Here is a 21,761-nt window from a genome sequence, read left to right on the forward strand (position 1 = left end):
GTATTATATTTAGCATAGCATGCTTTTAACATAAAATACTTTTACATAACATCTTTTTTGGCTTTCAAAACAACTCTGTGAAGTAAGATAAGACAAGTATTATTAACCCCGTTTTCAGGTGAAGAAACTGAGGCATTTAGAGTTGGAAGTAACTTGTCTCAATTTCCAATGCTAGTTAGTAGCAGAATAATGAGACCAGCTCAAGTTTCCTGATTCCTAATCCTATGCCATTTCTGCAACACTATTTATTCTCCTAGGAGAAAAAGTTCTAAATCTTGTGGGGTTTTGTGATTCTTGTAACCCCTGGACTTAGATATTTTTCTTTCTTTTTTTTTTGCTGAGCATGTAATCTTCCATTCTTAGATCTTTTGCCTCAGAGCTCATTTATAAAAACGAGATGTTTAAAGTAAATTAATTCCACTATTCCTTCTAGGGTTGAAATCTGAAACTATTAATTTATTGAGATATAATAAGACTAGAGAGATGAACTTTTAATCTATTTCAGTTACATATTTTTCATTTTCCATTCTAAGTGGCCGGACACTGTTTTAACTGATAAATTAGAAAAGTGGACATTAAATATCTCCCTCTTTCCTTCCTCCCATCATAACAAAATAGGATCTTAGTTTGAAATTGGAAATGAATGAAGTTTAATATATATAGCTTTAGATGGGAATTGTTATGTTCTTTATATATATATATATATATATATATATTATGTACTTCCCCCACTAATATATATATATATAATAATTCCTCTGTGTGTGTATTGATTATAAAGATATGAAGGTGTTTTGGGTACTGCAAAGTGTTATACATACATAAAGTATATATGCAAGCATGCATATGTGTAATGTATGTATGTATATATTTTCACATATATACTCATACCCATAGATAGGTATTGTTAAGTTACTGAAATGTCTGTCTTAATCCCTCTGTTACTAATGTATTATTATTCAATGTCAAAGGATAAATTACTTCTAATAATAACCAACTCCTTTTTTAAAATCCTTAGACTAAATTAGTACTGAGAATTGTTTGCAAACCAAACCCTAATTCTGGTAGTGTTCTCCTTTGACTAATCAGTCAGTAAGCATTTGATAAGTCTTTACCATATGCCAGGCGTTGGAATAGTGCTAACCTTCTAAGTTGTTTTTCTCTTTGAAGGCCACTTAACCCAATATTTCTCTTTATCTTTTATGTGCCCTTTATAACTAAGATCATATTGTAGGATTGTGAACTCTTAGGAAGAATTAATACTGAGAAATAATCAAATAATTCATATTTTTAATTATTAATACTCATTAAGATTCAAGATTGTAGTGGCTAACTCTTTTCAAGAAGAGAATTATTTGAAAATTCAGCCTTTTTAGTATTAATATTCCCAATATGTTTGGTTTATCTTCAAGGAGTCATTTACTAAGTGTAAGAAGAACTGTCTATTTAATGTAATTCAGCCTTGTTAAAGATTTGCTCTCTTTGGAAAGAGAGACTCAATATACTGAAAATTGTGATTTCCAATTTGGTATTTTTACTCGAGATCCTCTAGCCAATTTTATAAATGAAGATGCTGAGACTCAGAGAGACAGAACCTCATGCCTAGAATTTGAATTATCATTTTCCAGTTCCAGTCCTCTTTGCTCCCTTGGACATGTGGATAGTGTTTTGTTGATATCAGAAATCTAATTGGTATCAGTAAAAAAAATTTTTATTTTCTTAAAACACTAGAGAAAAAAATGAGGTTTTAAGGCCAGAAAACAGTTTTCTGCAGGACATATTGTAAATGAACTTGAGTTGTTAGGTATGTAATACTTTTTTTGATGGAAAATATAAATTATATTTTTATGCAAAATATTGATATTATTTGCATCAAGTTTTACATTATTGGGCCCAGACATTGGTTACTCAATGAAATCTAACTGCAGTATGGTTTAGGTAGGGAATTTCCAACTTTTTTGAGAATGTGAACCCTTTAAACATCAAATTTTGTAGACAATTTTTACATTATTATTATCTATTGATTGTTAAAATATGTGATACAGTTTGTTTCATAGTTTTTTATTTTATATATCACAAAAATTACATAAATTTGGAAAAGTAGTGGGTGTTCAGTCTTCAGATGATTGATTATATTGAGTCACACTGCAAATTTTGATAAAACAAAATCAAGATTAAAATGGCAATTTACTTGTTGTATCCTCAGCACTTAGTACCATTCCTTACACATTGTAAATTCTTAATAAATGTTTATTGATTTGTAGAATTGATGTATACATTGATTTTTTGAGCCACCATTACTCTTAATAATGTAATGGTATTGGCTGGAAAGTTGACCAGAAATAGAAGATACCCTTTTCTCCTAAAACCCTTACCTATAATCCTATCTGAGTGTGATAGAAACAAGAAGATTTAATATATTAAATACAAGTATAATACATAGAAAATCAAATAACACAGTGAACTCACTGTGTATCACTTACACAGTAGTATGTGTGATGATTTTATTCTTGTAGTAACTGTATTTTATATCATTACCCTGTAGGTTTCTATGAGTCAGCAATTTAGATTTGGAAGTTAACCTCAGAAAACGTGGCCTAATCAAATTGTGACCTTTTTTTTTTTTTCCCCCTCAAGGATTTAGAAAGTAATATCTATTCTTTTTATTTTTAAGTTTTCTATAACAGTTAATTTCTTAAGGAACAATATATTGGGAACCACATCACATAAATAAAATTAATGATTAAATATTTTCTGCCTGAGAAATGTTCTTAAAAAGAATATGTTGAAACTATAATAAGGAAGAAGGCACCTTAGAGGGTCCCACCCGTTCCGACCTTCTCATTCTAAAGCAGTTAAGAAACTTCTCTGGTACTATATAATTAGTAGCATAATGACAAGAGTCAGAACTCTTCGTATATCTCCTGATGTCCGACTTAAACCTCTTTCTATTATTTTGTCCTTTTTTTCATGTTCCATGAGAAGCTATTAAGTGGGTCAGCCTTTTTAATTTGGCCTTCCTCTTAAGAAAAGATATTGTATTAAAGAGTGAGGTTTTCCATATTTTATGAAAATATTTTATGCTCATTTTAGTGAATATTGTGTTTTGAGATTTTTCACTTTAAAATTAAAACTAATATTATTCATCTTTATAGCTTTTGTGCAGGAATCTCTGTTGCATGCTGTTTTGTATATATTTTGGTGCTAGTTCATAAGTTGTAAAAGTAGAGTACAGAGAGATGTCTGATCCAGAACAGTTACACATTTTGGTGATTAAGTAAATACTGTTTAGTTGTTGGTTTTGTGTGTGAAGTTTTCTTTGCTCTTCATTTTAAACTTGAATGATGATGTTGTAGACCCATTTTGAAGTGATGCTAGTACTTTATAAGCAAGTACTTTTATTTAATTAAACCTAATAGTTCATCAACCACTTGACATGCCTACATATTCCTTGAACTGTGTTAGAGATACTTCTGAAAGCTGATAAAGAAGATTATATGCCATACCTCCAAAGGAACATTTAATTATCCTATTGAGAAATTTAGGAAAGTCAAAATGAAAAGTCAGTGAGGGTGATTATTTGCTTTATAAAAACGTTATTTACTTTACAAAAAATTCACTATAAAAATATTTTTAAAAACTGAGCATCCTTAGCATAGCCTTTCAAGAACATTACTATTAAGTAATATATGTGCACACATATGTAAGAAAAACTGAATCTATATATCTGCCTGTCTGTCTATCTATCTATTGGTATGTATATATTTACCATTGATGAAAAAACTACTCTTTGAAGGTAATAGATTAGGACTCAGGTGAGATTTTGTTTTCTCCATATTGGAAGGGTTATCAGATGCATTTGACAGCCACCTTGTTTTGTTCAGTTCCCTCACTTTTACAGATGAGGAGCCTGAGGCCCAGAGACTGCCCAGGCTGTAAGTAAAAGAGATGGATCTTGAACCTGAGCTCTTCTCCTGCCCAATACAAGGGTCTTTCAGTCACTATACTGTTGCTTCAGGAATATGTGGTCTCCTAGCTGATGGATTAATTTCCTTTCTGATAAGTGGTCATCTGATTATTACATAGAGGTAGTTATAACATTTTAAATTGTTAGTAGTCTTTAATGAAATACACAAATGATAGAAAGAAGTTTGCTTTTCATAATTAGATCTCATCAATATTGGGACAACAGAATAGAAAATGGTCATGAGAACTGAAAATGGGAGACAAAAAAATGCGGTTTGATAGATTATAGCTTTTTTTTTTTTTTTTTAAATCTTTATCTCCTTATCTTCTTTTTCTTCCAGAGTTTTACTTAGAATCAGATCATTAGAAACCAGAGTTGTGTAATTTGTACAGTGGACACACTATAAACATAACAAATGACTAATATACCTTATGTTTGTCACCCATCGGTGATTTCCTCAGTATTAAAGCTACATTCTCTTTTGATCTTATCCCATTATAAACAACGTCATTACCAAGAAATTAAAAAGCTTCAGTCAATGGCCCACTATTATACTCTGGTACAACAAAGAATTTGAACTCTAGGTTTCACTATCTTCTTGGATAACACACTATAAAGATTTTGTGTTTGGATAGTTCACATAGATGGATTTCATCATCCTAAAAACAAACATTAAAATTCTTTGCTTGTCAGCATTGCACCCAGATTACTGTGTATTTGTGTGGTATAGGTATTCCATTCAGCATTAAGATATTGGTCAACTGGAAAAATAACTTTTGTATTATAAAATTTTAGAGCTAAATGAGATAGTCTTATTTAATGATCTAAAAAAAGTACCATGTTTGTTTCTAAGATCACTAATCTATTTGTGCTTTTATCTAAATATTCATATCTTTCCACAAAAAATTTATATTTTTCATTAGGACAAAGGTCTTCATACCATGCTTTGGTAGTATCTATAAACTGTCTAGTGTTGCCATGATTTATGACATGATTAATTTTGATTATATACAGGGCTGACTTTAGACCTTGAGTCTACTGCATTCTTAGTCTAGCATATTTACCGTTAGCCCAAACTACTTCCTTAATTTTTTTTTAATCTGGGAAGGAAAGTGTCAACTCACATTGTCTACTGTTCTCCCTCCTAATTTGCATTTCTCTGATTAATAATGACTTGGAGCATCTTTTTCATATGGCAAGAAATAGTTTCAATTTCTTCGTCTGCTAATTGTCTGTTCATATTCTTTGACCATTTATCAATTGGAGAATGACTTCCTTTGTAGTCCTAATGAGTTAATCTGGGCCCCTCAGAGGCCCAGTGAAAGAGGTGGAGATACACAGATTCTCAGTAGAGGGACATAGTCTTGTGCAAGTCACTTCACATGTGTGGAGAATAGACTAGGTGATCTAAAGACCTTCCTAACTTCAGTCATATGACTCTCACCAAATCAGTGGCCTGTGATTAGGATTGCTGAGAGGCAGCAACACTGACATTGTGGTATCATGGTCAGTATCTGTGCAACTCACAGTCAGTGGTGAGCTGATATAGAGTCTGTGTCTTAAGAAGTTCTTGGCATGTTCCTGATAGGGCCTAGAGAGCTTGGTTCTGTGAGCATGTGTAAATAGCGACATTTATAAGATGCTTTAAGGTATAAAAAGCCTGTTTGTATGTTAACTCACCTGATTCTCACAACAATCCTGTGAGTGAGGTAAATGCTGTTATTTTATAACCCCATATTGTTGTTAGTGGTTTCAGTAGTATCTGATTCTTTGTGACCCCTATTTGGGGTTTTCTTGGCAGAGATACTAGAGTAGTTTGTCATTTCCTTCTCCAGCTCATTTTACAGAGGAGGATATTGAGGCAAACAGGGTTAATTAAGTTAGTTGTTCAGGGTCACATAGTAAGTATCTGAGATCAGATGTTTTTCTGACTCCAGGCTTGACACTATCCACTGTATCCATCTAAAAGCCCAAGATGAGAAAATTGAGGTAAGCAGCAGCTAAGTGACTTGCTTAGGGACACACAACCAGTAATTATCAGAGGCCAGATTTGAACTCAGATCTTAATGATTCCATTTCCAGCACTCTGACCCATCAAACTACCTGCTGGCTATGTGTTATTGGTTGGATGGCTGACAACCAAAGTCATACTATAGCTTTTCATTAGATTTGACCAGGAAATACATAATCTACTTATAGGTTGGTAGTTACCTTTATATAGAGAAGGTAATTCTTTTTTTTTTTTTAATTTTATTTTATTTAATAATAACTTTGTATTGACAGAATCCATGCCAGGATAATTTTTACACGACATTATCCCTTGCAATCACTTATGTTTCGTTTTTTCCCCTCCCTCCCTCTTCCTCCCCCCCCCCCCAGGATGGCAAGCAGTCCTATATATGTTAAATATGTTGCAGTATATCCTAGATACAATACATATTTGTATAACCGAACAGTTCTCTTGTTGCACAGGGAGAATTGGATTCAGAAGGTAAAAATAACTCGGGAAGAAAATCAAAAATGCAAATAGTTCACATTCATTTCCCAGTATTCCTTCTTTGGGTGTAGCTGTTTCTGTCCATCATTTCTCCAATGAAACTCAGTTAAGTCTCTTTGTCAGAGAAATCCACTTCCATCAGAATACATCCTCATACAATATCGTTGTCGAAGTGTATAATGATCTCCTGGTTCTGCTCATCTCACTTAGCATCAGTCCATGTAGGTTAGAGAAGGTAATTCAAAATTGTTCTTTTCAAGAATGAGAAAGTAGTTTGCTTTCATTGAGCTGAGATCTTACTAGGTAATCACACCCATCCACCCCCACATACATCTTTTTCATCATGAGTACTGACAGGAGTACTTTGTTTAAATATAGAAGCCTATTTTAGAATGCTAGGTGTATAACCTTCAAAGCATAAATAAGAATGATATACTTGTAGCAAATGGCACTAACCCACTGTTTCAAAAATGAGCTGCCAACTACAATTTCTTTTTCTGGTCAGGATACATATTTTCATCCTGAAAATGATTTGTATTGGATGTTTGGATCGTTGCTTGGTTATAACTTTAGCTTTGTATTGTGCTACAGTAATTTACTAGACTGTATAATAAGCATGTGTTATAAATTGATAGCCATATTTCATAGATCATTGAGTCATTATTAGGGAATTGTCTTTGTAAATTTAGGAAGCAGCATGTGAAAATACCTGTATATAGTAACATGCCAAGTTAAATACAGCTAGACTGCTTTATAACGAAAGAACAGAGTAATTATCCACCTCAAGAAAGAAAAGGATAGATTGGGAAAATTATATTTCAGTTTATTAAATAGTTAACTTGATTTGGTTTAGAAATTGCCTTGAATTTATGTTCCTATAGAATCTCGGGATTTTGTTGTTGTTAACCCATATGGGGAAAATTATAAAAACAAAGGAAAACTTGAACAAGTCATCATTGTCTGCAATATTTTCTATCTCCTGAGATTATTGCTATGTTGGTTTACACAGTTCAGTATTTTTGAAAATAACTTCATCATTAGCTTGCAACAGATATGTATTGGAAAGAGCATTTGGCCTAAGATTAAGAAGGTTAATAGAGACTTTGGATAGTCTCTAAAGTCCTTGACCTCTGACATTCTTTCATTCTCTAAAATTCCATGTGTAATTTATTGTTTTAGGCTATGAAGGAAATACAATAAATAAATTAAAAATAATGAGAGATATAGTCATGGAGGATTATAAGGTTCTCAGAAATATCTAGTCCAACTCCATCTTTGACAAATGAACCTTGGTTACACAAATTGTAAATACCAGAGTCAGGATTTGAATCTTGGCCCTCTTCAATGCCAAATCTAATGCTATTTCCACTTTACCATGCTCTCTTCTGTCTCTCAAGAAACTTTTTCTAGAAGATTTTTCCCTTGTGATTATATTAATTTTTAAAGTCGTTATCACTTTATCTCCTATTGCATCTGTATATAGGACTTTTCAGAATAAACAAATTGAGCCAAAATATCTCCATAAGTTTACCCTTTGATTAATACAATAATTTTATTTTATTTGCCAAAAAACTTCAGTATGTGAGAAGGTTTTAATAGTGCTCACATACTTATCCTTCTTGTTAATCTAAACTAGGATATAACTGTTTTTGGAAGCCAAAGAATTATTTATTTAAATATAAGCTATTTTCTCTCTTTACCCTCCTCCATTTTCCCCTCTATTTCTGATCATTTTCTAGTGTGTTTATATGTATGTATGTATGTGTATTATATATGTATGTCTTATAAATATGTATATATGTATATAATTTACAGAAATTGTTTGTTTTTTGATACCATGTTTGTCCTGCTACTAAAAATTTAAGATTGAATTATGGAGGGAGCAGAGGAAGAACTTATCAATGGCCTCCTAAAAAAAGCTTTCACAAGAGTTAAAAGTAAAGTTATATGACTCTGATATTAGGAAATATAGTTTGAATGTTTGCGATCCCAGAAACAAATCTTCCCTTAATTTTTGTAGCCTTTTCAAATTCCTAGGAGTTCTTACTTGAGTACTGCTTCCAGGAGGTAAGGTATCTGTACAACTTTTGTTACATCCCTAATTTTACAAAAATACTTGGGCAATTTATACTGGAAAAGGTTAAATTAAATTTACCTTAAGATACAGTTTATTCATATAAATCTTTGAGAAGAGTAGGAGATAAACAAAAAGGTTTTTAAAAATCAGCCAATTGAAAGTAATTCAATATCTAGTATAGTTACATCCTGTATAGTAACTAAGTATAGTTTTAAATAGAGATCACCCCAGGCAATGTTTTGCAAGCCAGTTGGCCACAGAAGGCATGAAACAGATGGACAAAACCCATGAAATTGGTTTTTAAGGACCTGCCTAACTTAGAATTTTAGAGGAAATTAAATCTATTTATTTTAAATTATCAATTATTTTTGTTTCATAATTTCATTTGGGGAAAGACATATTGTTATCATCATAATTTTTTTTTCAAATGGCCCTTTTGTCATATCAAATGGAATATGACACAAATTGTACAAAATACAGTTTGGGAAACACTGCCCCAGGGAGGAAAAAAAAGGCTTTAAAATAAAATGCATTAGTAACTCTTGAGAAAAATGTCAATTTGGAAACTGGTGTAGACTGAGGTTCCTAAGTGTTACATTGGAGAGGGCAGTTTGCCATGTACCTCTTGAGTAGACTATTAGAACAGCTTTTGAGTTAGACTCCTTGCCTCAGGTCTCTGCTTCATCCTCTTAAGCATAGGTCTTCATCTTCCAATTTCCCTCCTCTCCACTCCCCAAACCTCATGGTAACCTCCTGGATCAAATATAATCCATTGACTTTTAAAGCTCATCATAACCTAGCCTTTTAACCTTCCTCATCTTCTTACATACCCCCTCCTCTTTATATATTTTACCTCTACTAGTCTGCTTGGTGTTCCTCAGTTTTCACAACAGACTTTCTAATGTTCTCCCTCCCAGCATCCAACTCTTAGAATCCCTAGCTTCTTTTAATACTCTCCTTTATCACCAGATAGAAATATTCAGTAAATAAATACTTTTTCTACTGTGTGTGCTTAGTCTCCAACAAAGCTGAGCTAAAGATTTCAAAAGTAGGAATGGTCTGATTACAGTGAAAAATGCCCAAAAGTAGTTTTGTTGGGTAGCTCTTATGAACTTAAATATGTTTGTTTCTTCCTCCTCCTCCCCTCAGTTGCAGTTTATAATACTTTGTGAAGTACAGTATCCTAAAAAGTGGTCAATTTGAGAGATTAGGTAGTGCAGAATTATTGACACCTTAACCTCAACATGTCCAAAACTGAACCCATTATCTTTCCTCCCCAGACCCTCCCCTCTTTCAAACTTCCCTATTTATATTGAAGATACTACTATCCTTCCAGTGTCTCACATTCAGAATCTCAGCATTATCCTCACTCTCTCTCCATGTATACAATCGCCAATTCTTGCCATTTCTACTTTTACATCTTTACATTCAATCTCTTCTCTCCACTTATTAATAGTTGACCACCTTAAGTCAAGTTTCATCACTCTCACTTATTTGCTGTTAATAGCTCCTTTATTGAACTCTTCACCATTCGATCAAACATTTATTAATTAATGCTAGATCTAGTGCTAGCATGTAACAAAAATAAAATACTCTCTGCCCTCCACTCTTACCTTCTATGGGGGAATAAAATGTACATATTTACAAAATAATTGAGTGGAATTTGGGGGAGACCAGCTTTACTATATGGAGGGAGTCAGGAAAGGCCTCATGTAGGAGGTACACTGACCTTTGAAAGATTCAAAAAGCAAAGATGAGGTAAGGTAGCTAGGTAGTCCAAGTAGCATATCAGGCTTGGAGAGTCAGTAAGACTCATATTTCTTCTGAGTTCAAATTTTAACTCAGATATTAGATTTGTGACCCTGGACAAATGATTTAACCCTGTTTACGTGTTTTCTTATCTGTCAAATGAGCTAGAAAAGGAAATGTCATACCACTTCAGTATCTTTGCCAAGACAATCCCATATGGAATCATGAAGAGTCAGACTTGAGTGAATAAGGATGAGGAAGAAGAGTATTTTCAAGCATGAGAAAAAGCTTGGATTTTCAAAGGAAAGGCTAAAATTAGCCTTTTCAAAGGCTTTCCTCATTTTTTTTGGAGTCAGAAGTGCGATGAAGTCCTTCCTGATGTAAAAACAAAACACCAAAGGAAACCTGTTTATAATTCATTTTAAAATTATTTTCCATGGGATTAAGTCATAAAAAAAAGTTTAATTAGACTCCTTCCCTTCATTCTCTTCCTTCCTTCTTTTAGAACCATCTGCCTTGAACCTGTCCACAGTGAAGTGGGGACGGGAATTAAAAGGCATGCAAAGGACATGTGTAATGGACATTTATGTATTCAGGGCCTTTCTCTATCTTTGTTTATCCTATTGCAAAGATGTTTGTTTAAAAGCAGTTAAGAGTTAATTGTCCATCTTCATAATGCAAGCAGTTTCCTCATAAAATGTGTAACAGATTACACAGATGGCAAGTACTGATATATAAATTTTAAACGAATATTTCCAATGGAGCCAGATGGAGGTTTAACATGAATTGTTGAACATTTATGCTTATTTTATTAAAATTATCTTCTTTTGTCTAAACCAAACTAGCAATGTGATTTGGAACACATTCTGTAACAACATACCACCAAAAGAACGAAAAAAAAAAATCAAGACTGAGTACTAGACAATATTTACTCTATATGCCATCTGAAAAGAAAGGAGTCTTACACTTAACAAGTCCATCATTTTCACCCATATCAAGGAAATATATATTAGAATTCTTAGAAAACTTCATTCTTTTCTATCTTCCCAACTTAGTTAACATAATATTTGATATCTATATATTTTATCTTCCTGATTCCATAGAATACATTCCTGAATCTCCTTTTACTGTGAACAGGCAAAAGAAAAGGCTTGTCTACTTTATTTTCACAAATTTACATGCAAATGGTAGGGTGGTTTTAGTTCTTCCTTGGGAAGTTCCCTCCCTAACCTCCAGCTAGCTTGAGTGTTTTGCAGTGATTATTTCCTCCTGGATGATGCAAGAATTTTTAAAAGAGCTTAGTCATGTTCTCAGCCTACACTGCCTCTTGCAGGAAACACTTCCTATTTAGAAGAGCATCAAATCTAGTAACCGATGTGTGAGAAAGTATTTAAGTACATAAAACAAAATGTGGAAATAAGTTTTAAAAACACTTAAGTGGGGGGGGGGAGCACCAAAATAAAATATCTTTCTCATGTTGTATAGGAGATTTTTTTTTAAAGTATGAATTAGGTTGAAGGGCTTCCATACAACTCTGACATGACATAATATATTAAAATTGGAGTCCTGGAATCCAGGTTTTCTTGTATTGGTTTTCCAAAATACTCAAATCATTTTAAATCTATGATAAGTTCTAAGTAGGTAGTATCATTCCTATTTTTATTTACATTAAGAGACACTAAAACATGATGAGATTTTGAATGTTTACATTCATTCCTTTGATTCTCTCTGTGATGGCACATAGTGATTCTTAAGACATGGAATGCCTCCTTAATCAAAATTAACAATGGTAGGATTTCTACTTCTAGAATAAATAAACCAGTGGTGGACTTGGAACTAAAGCAGGTCTCTTGACATTTAGTTCAGTACAGTGTACTGTGTCAGGAATCTTATTACTTCAGAAAAACTAAATTTGGGGTTTGGAAGGTACAATGATAAGACCCCAGCTGTTTAGAAAGTGAAAATAGAAGTCTTACTCTTATCTTAGAAATCTCCTTTTTTCCCTTTTCTCTCACTTTCTTCTCTCTCAATTGCCTTTCTTGTCTCCCATCTCTCCATACATGAATATACACACACACAGTACATATATGGGATAGATAATGTTTATGCACCTAGATATATTTTATATCAAGAATAGATTAACTGTCAAATTATATTAACCTATAGTTCTAAATTCAACAAATTCTAAAGTCTGGGAGATTTATTTTTTTTAACTGTATCAGATTTTAAATGTATGCCTATATATTATAAAAGTCAAGTCTGGGATTGTATTGATGCCAGAAATTGCTCTTAGTATGAATAAGATTTCAACACAATTTAAGACCTGAAGAGTGTGGAGCTGGATATGTGTTCCCATCATCCAACAAACTGGGATGCCTGTAGGTTTGGTGGCTTGGCGCCACTTTTGAGATTAAAAATAGCTTTACTGCTTGCAGAAATATCGTTAATTTTAGCCTTGAAAAGATTGGGAATGGGGCTGGGATTGAACACAGTTATTAAGACAGTTAAACAAAATCAAAAGTTGGTGAAATTGGTCATCAGTCCTTATCTACTTTACTTTTCCTGGTCTTGTTTCCATACTCTATCAAAGTGAATTCTTCATGCTCTGTTACTATCTTTTTCCTCACTATCCCTTCACCCTTTCTACATTAAATCAAAGCCACTATCCTGTCAATACATTAACCTCAGAAGTTAATAGGAAAGTATCTGATTCATACTAGTATTATACAAATATAGTATTTTGATTGCAAAATGCTTTACTTATGTTATCTCAGTTGATTCTGAGACAAACCTATGAGGTAGGGTTTTTATTATCTTCATTTTAGATGGTAAAACTGAGGCTCAGTGTCTTGTCCAGCATCACATAGCTAGTAAATGATTGAGGCAAGAGTTGAGTCTTCTTGAATCTAAATTATTCATCATGCTACCTAGCAGCATGAAGCTATTTTTGCATGGGAAACCTTATTAGTATTACTTAAATCAATATATAGGCCATAGGCCACAGAATTCCAGACTTGAACATTATTTGATCCCGAAATTGAATCAAATTCTATGCAATGAATTTACTTTTTCTTCATTATTTCTGTACTCATGATTCCCAAGTCTATATATATCTAGCCCTGATCTCACTTGCAAATGCTTATCCTATATGCTTAGTTGCTTCTGTCACCTCAAACTCAGCATATGTAAAATTGAACTCAGCACCCTCCCCCTACCTCTGAAAGAACAATAAAATACACACATTGCTTTTCCGAACTTCTTACTTCTGTAATGTTGTTATTATTTTGCTAATCACTGGATTTTGAAATCTTAAGAGTATTTAACTGTTTCCAATCACTTACCAAGGCAGTTGATATTTATTTGCATTTGTCTACTTTAGACATAATTACTTCCACTATCTAATTCAAACCCCAAAGTGAGTGATTTATTTATCTAACAAATATTTATTAAGTACTATCAGATACAAATGGGGCAGCTAGGTGGCAGGGTGGGTATAGCACACTGAACCTGGAGTTAGAGTCTGTAACCCTGGGGAAGTCACTTAATCCTGTTTGATTCAGTTTCCTCATCTATGAAATGAATTGGAGAAGAAATGACAAACCATTCTACTGTCTTTGCCAAGAAAACCCCAAATAGGGTCACAAAGAGTTGGACAAAAGGGGAAGTGGGAACAGTGAACTACAACAGCAGGTGCAAGACATTGTTAGATCATAGATTAAAAAACAAAAACAAACAACCAAATTAGGGCCATAGCTTCAATGAGTTCAGTCTTTTTTCCCTTTACATTGTATGTAGTATTAGATTTTGGTGTGGTGAGTTTTATTTTGTTTTTTGAACTTACTATAAAACAGAGCAAATGATTTTTCCATGTGTAGGACTTATCCCCATCTAGACTATAAATTGATTGATGGTGAGAACAGGAATTCCTCTTAAACTTATTTACATTTCAGTGCACTTAATTGTTCAATAATTGCTCTTCATTTTAAGACTTTTCAAAAAGTTTGCTGCCTAATTAAAATTTTGCTTAGAAGAATACTATTAAAATAGTCACATTCTCTAAGCAAAAGAGAAAAAATTCAGAAAGGTGACGTCATTGTTGGCTTCCATACTTATTGTGAGCAATTCACATATGAACAATGAATTGACTTTATCTTGCCTTTAGCAAGTATTTTAAATGAAGATGTTCTGGGCAAAATTAATTTTAAATTCAAATAGTCATGTAGTATCTTTTATAAGTGTTAAATACTCTGTGTGTACATATGTATATACATACATGCACACATATGTAAACACAAACATGCTTATAGAAAGCAGCATTTTCATACTCCACAAAGTGTGCTTAAAGTTAAAAGGAAGCTGCATTTAGGAATCCTCTTGACCTTGACTTCCTTTTCTTTTTTTATTATAGGATATGAATTTGATTGATATCCTCTGGAGACAAGATATAGATCTTGGGGCAGGGCGTGAAGTGTTTGATTTCAGTCAAAGACGAAAAGAGCATGAACTGGAAAAACAAAAGAAACTTGAAAAGGAAAGACAAGAACAACTCCAGAAGGAACAAGAGAAAGCCTTTCTGGCTCAACTGCAGCTAGACGAAGAAACAGGTGAATTTCTCCCAGTTCAGCCAGCCCAACACGTTGAGCCTAGCACATCTGCCAACTACTCCCAGGTAAGTAATCTGTTTTTTTGTGAAGTAACTTTTAAATATGGTGTAAAGGAATATCAATTACTTTGTGAATAGAGAGTCACTAGGCACATAGTAAATGCTCAGTAAATATCTGTTGGTTAATGCTATCAACACTCTTTCCCCATTTACTTCTGTTTCTTTCATATAGGTTGCTGACATCCCCAAAGCAGATGGTCTGTTTTTTGATGACTGCATGCAGCTTTTGGCAGAGACATTCCCTTTTGTAGAAGATGATGAGGTAAAACTTTAGGCTAATGTCCAACAAAACTCTAGAACTCACACAGTCAGTTCTATATACATGAGTATGTATTCTTACTTTGCTCTTCTTTAATTATCTTCTGTTTTACAGCATCATGCTTTTTCCCATTATCCCTCCTCCTCTCCCTCCTAATAGAGCTGTTTCTTATAACAAATCGTTTTTAAAGACTCTGCCCCATCCCCCAAAAATAGGAAAAGAGAAAAAAATCAGTACAACCCATCAATACATTGAAAAAAGTCTGAAAACATGTGGCATGTTCAATACTTGTAGACATCCCATTTTCACACAGAGATAGGTTGGAGATGTCCTCATCCTTCTTCAGACAAGTCTTACTGGTTCTTTAGAATTTTGTTATATTTACTTTTGATTTTTTGGTGCGTGTAGTTGTTCTTTCTATTTCCATTATTGTAGTTACTCTATATATTGTTTTCTTGGCTTCACTTCACATAGATCTTTCCAAGCTTCTCTGTCTTCGTCACATATATTGTTCCTTACAGCAGTCATATTCTATCACATTCATGGATAATAGTTTGTGTAGGCAGAATGGCTGTTCTACTTTGATGGTTATCTACTTTGTCTTTAGTCATTTGCTATCACATAAATGGTCTTTATTTGAAAATTAAAAAAAAAACTTTTGGGAAGAAATTTTGTGCAGAAAAAGCATATTGTTGAAGTATGCACAAAACATTTTCTTTGTAGCCATTGTTATTGATTTTTTAATAAAATAATTCAGCCAAATTAAAAAAAAAAACCTGCCTGAGTCATATTATTACTCTTAACAACCAAAGATAGCAGTTAAAATAGTCAGGGAACAAGTTATCCACTTTTTACACTTTAAAAATAAAGCCTACATGAGTAAACCAGTATCTGACTTGGCACATAATTAAGTATAGAATACTATGGCTGATCACCCCAAACTTAGTCATTTAATTCATGCACCTGTATAAAGATATTTGCAAGAAAAATATATGATAGACCTTGCTTGAAGTTTATCTTATAATGAAAAATATAACAAATGGGAGGGGTCTAGGGCCAATTAAGTCAGAAGCAACAAAATTGTATCCCTCACAGAAAAGAAATTAGAATCAGATATGGAGTGGATTGGAGAAGGGAGACACAGGAATTTAAAAAGTTATAATCATACCTTGAGGCAATAAGAGTTTCCTTAAGGAACTTTGATTTTATGTATTATTGGTAAGAACTTGGTAAGAACATCATATTTTAAATAAATTATTTGTCAATTTTAGGTTTCTTCAGCCACATTTCAGGCACTTGTTCCGGATCACATTGACAGCAATCCAGTTTTCGTTACTTCCAGTCAAGCTCAACTCCCTGGATCAACTGTCCTTCATTCAGTAGAGGACAGCAGTATGCAGGATATAGAGCAGGTGTGGGAGGAGCTGTTGTCCATTCCAGAGTTGCAGGTAACCAAAAGTCTTGGTTTTATGAAGCCTTCATAACTCATACTAACATAACTCATATTAACATACAAAAGAGCTAATTATTGTGAGTAACAGCTCTCTAGGAAAAAAGAAAAAGAAACAAGCATTTACATAGCCCCTACTATGCCAGGCTCCATGATGAGTACTATACAGATATCTCATTCCTCATCTCCTTTCATCTTCACAATCCTGGGAAATAAGTAGCCCATTATGATTCCATTTTGCAGTTGAGGAAACTGAGGCAGACAGAGGTTAAATAACTAGTAAGTATCTGAGGTTGGCTTTGACCTTAGGTCTTTCTGCCTCCAGGCCCAGTGCTCAGGATATCCTCTGTGCCACCTCAGTGTCTTGGAGAGCAGGCCTCCCAGTCAGGAAGATTTGGATTCAAGTGCCATCGCTGACACATACTGACTTTGTGACACTGGCAAGTCACTTGACCCCACATTACCCCATGCAACTTTCTTAAAACTATATAGGATAGAGTGGTTTTTAATCTATACTGGTAAAGGAAATGCCCTCCTTGAGTAAAATAACAGGTCCTGTTCCATTTCATATCTAAACACAAGATTATAATGCATCACCATGATGATTAGGACAGATAGCAAACATTCTAACTGTGATCTAGAAATTCTGAAAATTGTGTGGTTATGCTTAGAAAATGCAAATCATTTGTGAAATGTCTGTGCTTGAAATTAGACTATACTTTGGTATATAGATGACCATTTAATTTCTATCTCTAGATAAAATAATTAGATGATTATAAAGTCTCTTTCAGCTCATATAGGTTATGTAATTCTCTAAGAACAACTTGAAGACTCTGGCAGGTGTGTGTGCATATGCATGCTTACATACATGCCCACCACCTAAAACCAACTTCAGATATGGATGTCATCTACCGTTAATGAACATATTTGGCATTTAGTATGTAGTCTGTGAAAAGTGGGAATCAGTGAACGAAGCCTCCTATGATTGCAAAGACAGCTCCTATTAGATAGTATGTAATGGAAGTGGGCTACGACATAATATGTATCGTGGAGGACGATATCTAGGGACGAGTTGTTTACATAAAATCTTATTTTAACATTTCTTCATGCAGTGTCTTAACATTCAAAATGACAAGCTGACTGAGACTACCATAGTTCCTAGTCCTGAAGTTAAACCAACAGAAATTGAAAACAGTTACAATTTCTACACTTCGCTCTCGACAATGGAAAAAGAAGTACCTTCCTGCAGTCCAGATTTCCTAAATGCATTTGAGGACTCCTTTGGCAACATGATCCCTGCTGAAGACCCTATCCAGTTGAGAATGAACTCTTTAAATTCAAATACTGATTTTTGTGAGGAATTTTATTCAACTTTCATAGCAGAAACAAATATAAACAACAGTATGCCTTCCCCCACCCACATCAGCCAGTCCCTCTCAGAACTTTTAAATGAGCCTATTGATATTTCTGACCTTTCACTTTGTAAGGCTTTTAAGAGCAATCATCCTGAAAACATACCAGAATGTAATGATTCTGACTCGGGCATTTCTTTGAACACAAGCTCCAACATGGCATCTCCAGAACACTCAGTAGAGTCTTCCATCTATGGAGACACGCCACTTGGCCTCAGTGATTCTGAAATGGAAGATGTTGACAATGCTCCTGGAAGCATTCACCAGAGCAGCACCAGGACACAACCAGTGCCATTTCAAGAGGACGTGACCTATCCAATGTCTCCTGCTCAGGCACCGATCATTCCAGTGCCTGATACGCTGCAGAGTGTGAGCACACCAAAGAAAGAATTGCCCATCAGTCCTGGTCACCAGAAAACCCCATTCACAAAAGACAAGCATTCAAGCCGCCTCGAATCCCATTTCACAAGAGATGAGATGAGAGCAAAAGCTCTTCATATCCCTTTCCCTGTAGAAAAAATTATTAATCTTCCTGTGGATGACTTCAATGAAATGATGTCAAAAGAGCAATTTAACGAGGCTCAGCTCGCACTTATTCGAGATATTCGGAGAAGGGGCAAAAATAAGGTGGCTGCTCAGAACTGCCGAAAAAGAAAACTGGAAAATATAGTGGAACTGGAACAAGATTTAGATCATTTAAAAGATGAAAAGGAAAAGCTGCTCAAAGAAAAAGGGGAAAATGACAAAAGCCTCCATCTACTGAAAAAACAGCTTAGCACCTTATATCTTGAGGTCTTCAGCATGCTACGAGATGAAAATGGAGAGCCCTATTCCCCTAGTGAGTATTCCCTACAGCAGACAAGGGATGGAAATGTATTCCTTGTTCCCAAGAGCAAGAAACCTGACATTAAGAGAAATTAGAATTGGGAGGATTTGCCCTTTACTGAAGTAGTGTTTTTGTACTGTTTTACTAAAAGCTCCTACTGTGATGTGAAATGCATAATTAAGTGATGTTTTATAAAAAAAAATTCTATGCAAATATATATCCAAAATAGTATAGAAATTGCATACAATATAAAAGCATTAAAATAAATACACACACACATACATACATATATATACACATATACATATATCTATGTGTATGCAGAATCTATAATCTCACTTTTAACAGCAAATATTTCTTGCATCATTTGGGCTAGTTTCTGTATAAGTGTAAATAGTGCAGACTTCTTATTTATACTGTTCCTATCTCATTTGTTATATTCATAGATTTATATGAAAATATGATTTAGCTTGCCCTAAGTACAGTTTGTTGGAAAACTAACCACAAGTGCCTTTTTATAAATACGGTATGATCTTAAAGTGTCATTTTCTTATGTAGTTATTTTGCTTTACATAAAAATTTAATTTAGCAAAAAAAACTAATACTAATAAAGATGTAACTTAATATTGAGTATTCATTAAATGATTAATTTGTGATTCATTTATTTGTATTTGCATTGTGCTATTTTCGACATAATAACACTGATTATAAATGTTATCTCATTTTGGTGCTTTATGTTTATAAAATATACTTTTTTTTCTTACAAGCATAAAAATTTTTTATCGGGCAAAGCTTTAGGTATAGTTATCTCAGCAGGTCATTGATATACATCAGTATACATCTCTTCACTTTAATAAGTTTATTTTAACTAAGAAGAACATTTATTTCATATCAGTTAACATGTATAAAAAGTTTTGGATCTTTTTCTCCTGGAAAGCATTCTATGTAATTTTTAAAATTAAAAAAAAAATTATCAGGCAAATTATTATTTCATTTTGTGCACTTAATTTGCAAAATGTAGCAGGTTCAGTAAAGAACTTTTATAACATAATTCCCTTAATCTGTTAGGACTCTCTTCCTCTTTCCTTAGTTAAGTGATTTTTAATAAAGCTCTGTCTATATACATATATTTTTACATATATATTCATCTATATTCTGTATGTATATGTGTGCATATATACATATATATATATATGCATTCAGTGTCACAATAGCTAATTTTGGTTTTATTATGACTTTTTGTATTTAGATTCAATGGTTTCTAAAGTATTGTACCAGAAATAGCAAATATTCTGCAGCATTTTCTTGTCTTTTAACCGTCTCTTCTATGTTGTACTCTGAGTTCCTTTTTTAAATATGTGGGACCTACTAGTAAAGGAAAGATGCAGAGGATGAGACTCTAATCCCTGAAAGGATCTTGACACTGAAATACTCAAGTATATTTGTGTAATACTCATTTTTCTTTTAAACTTAAAAACAGTTTGCATATTCAATTCAACAAACATTTATTAAACATCTACTATATGCCAGGCACTGTGCTGGATGCTAGAGCAACAAAAGACAAAAATCAAACTCAAGGAACTTTTTTGGTGGGGAGGGGGGAATGGGAGTAGGATATATACATTATAGTAGATTTTTAAAAAAATATTTTTGATAAGTAAAACTGGAAATTTTGCCAGTGTACCTATCTTAGCTTTTAATACCTTTGTTAATAACAGCCTTACAGTAGAATATTTTTCCTTTCTCTGCCTTTCCTCCTTCAACTTTTTAAGGAAATACTGTTCCTATTCAACTATCCTTCTCTCTTAGAATACAAGCTCTAAACTAAAATTGCCCTTGGCTTCCATGCCTTTCTAAATGGCAAGGAGATCAAGTAGGTGTTTGCTGGTTGAGGATAGATTGGGGACCCTTATGGCTAAGTCCTGGTTACTGTTTTACATCAATTAAAAGTTCTTTAAGAAACAGAGATAATGTTTCAGTGTCTTATCCATTTTTCAGAGTCAACATCTTGATTAAATAAGTTGATTTGAAGATACAGAATTTGTACGTAGTATTTTCTCAATTTTATCCTAATTTGGTATTTTGACCAAAGACTTGAAGATACAAAAACAGATGATTCGGAAATAACTTTCATATTGGACATCAGTTATTTCTTGTCTGCTAAGATAGTTTCATTTTTTGTCATTCTCAATGCTTGCCATATCCAGGACCTTCTGACTTGAAAAATGATATATAGGTGTGAAGCTTTTATCACAGTCCATCATAATAGTTGCCATTTATATAGTACTTCAAGGTTTGCAGAATGCTTTATGTAGGCACTGATGATATTTTATAGATGAATAAACCGAGACTCCAACAAATTACTAGTCTCTGGCCTTAGTACTCATGTCAAAGTGAGCCCGGGTCTTTCCCGACTCTCCTATAGTACATACAATATACTACATCAGAAGTGCCTTTTTTTTTAATGGGCATAAGGGAACATCTTAATTTTAAACCATGTTTTCCAATATATTCTTCACTATCTTGTATGCCCACTTTCACATTGTACTAACTGAATATTAAAACATACATCTGTACTTGGTTTTTTAAATTAAGTTCTTTAATGAACTGCTCTACTTTATCTTCTCAAAGAAATAAATGCAACTTATGCATCATTATCTCAGTGATCATCATTTTGTTTATGCATATTATGAGCACAATAAGATCAAGATAAGTGATATTTGATGCATATTTGGGCACATGAAATTATCTCTTTTTGCTTCTTTAAAGAGAACCTATGAGCCATCCTTATAGTTAATGTCAACATCATCCTCTCTTCTGGCTTCATTTATAACAAGAATGTCAACATGGATATAGTTCCG

At 33.5% G+C, this 21,761-nt stretch overlaps 1 protein-coding gene across 2 annotated transcripts in view; it reads left to right on the forward strand.

The window, feature by feature from the left end:
• Positions 1 to 19,560, forward strand: part of NFE2L2 (NFE2 like bZIP transcription factor 2) — a 34,294-nt gene extending 14,734 nt beyond the window's left edge. For both annotated transcript variants that reach the window (XM_051986146.1, XM_051986147.1), the window contains exons 2-5: positions 14,699 to 14,959; positions 15,126 to 15,215; positions 16,484 to 16,660; positions 17,775 to 19,560. In XM_051986146.1, the coding sequence (XP_051842106.1) occupies positions 14,699 to 14,959; positions 15,126 to 15,215; positions 16,484 to 16,660; positions 17,775 to 18,995 (1,749 nt within the window). In that variant the 3' untranslated portion in view covers positions 18,996 to 19,560. The remainder of the gene's footprint in view (positions 1 to 14,698; positions 14,960 to 15,125; positions 15,216 to 16,483; positions 16,661 to 17,774) is intronic.
• Positions 19,561 to 21,761: the final 2,201 nt, after the last annotated feature.

Source organism: Antechinus flavipes, chromosome 3 (assembly GCF_016432865.1).
Source record: "Antechinus flavipes isolate AdamAnt ecotype Samford, QLD, Australia chromosome 3, AdamAnt_v2, whole genome shotgun sequence".
Taxonomy (NCBI): Eukaryota; Metazoa; Chordata; class Mammalia; order Dasyuromorphia; family Dasyuridae; genus Antechinus; species Antechinus flavipes.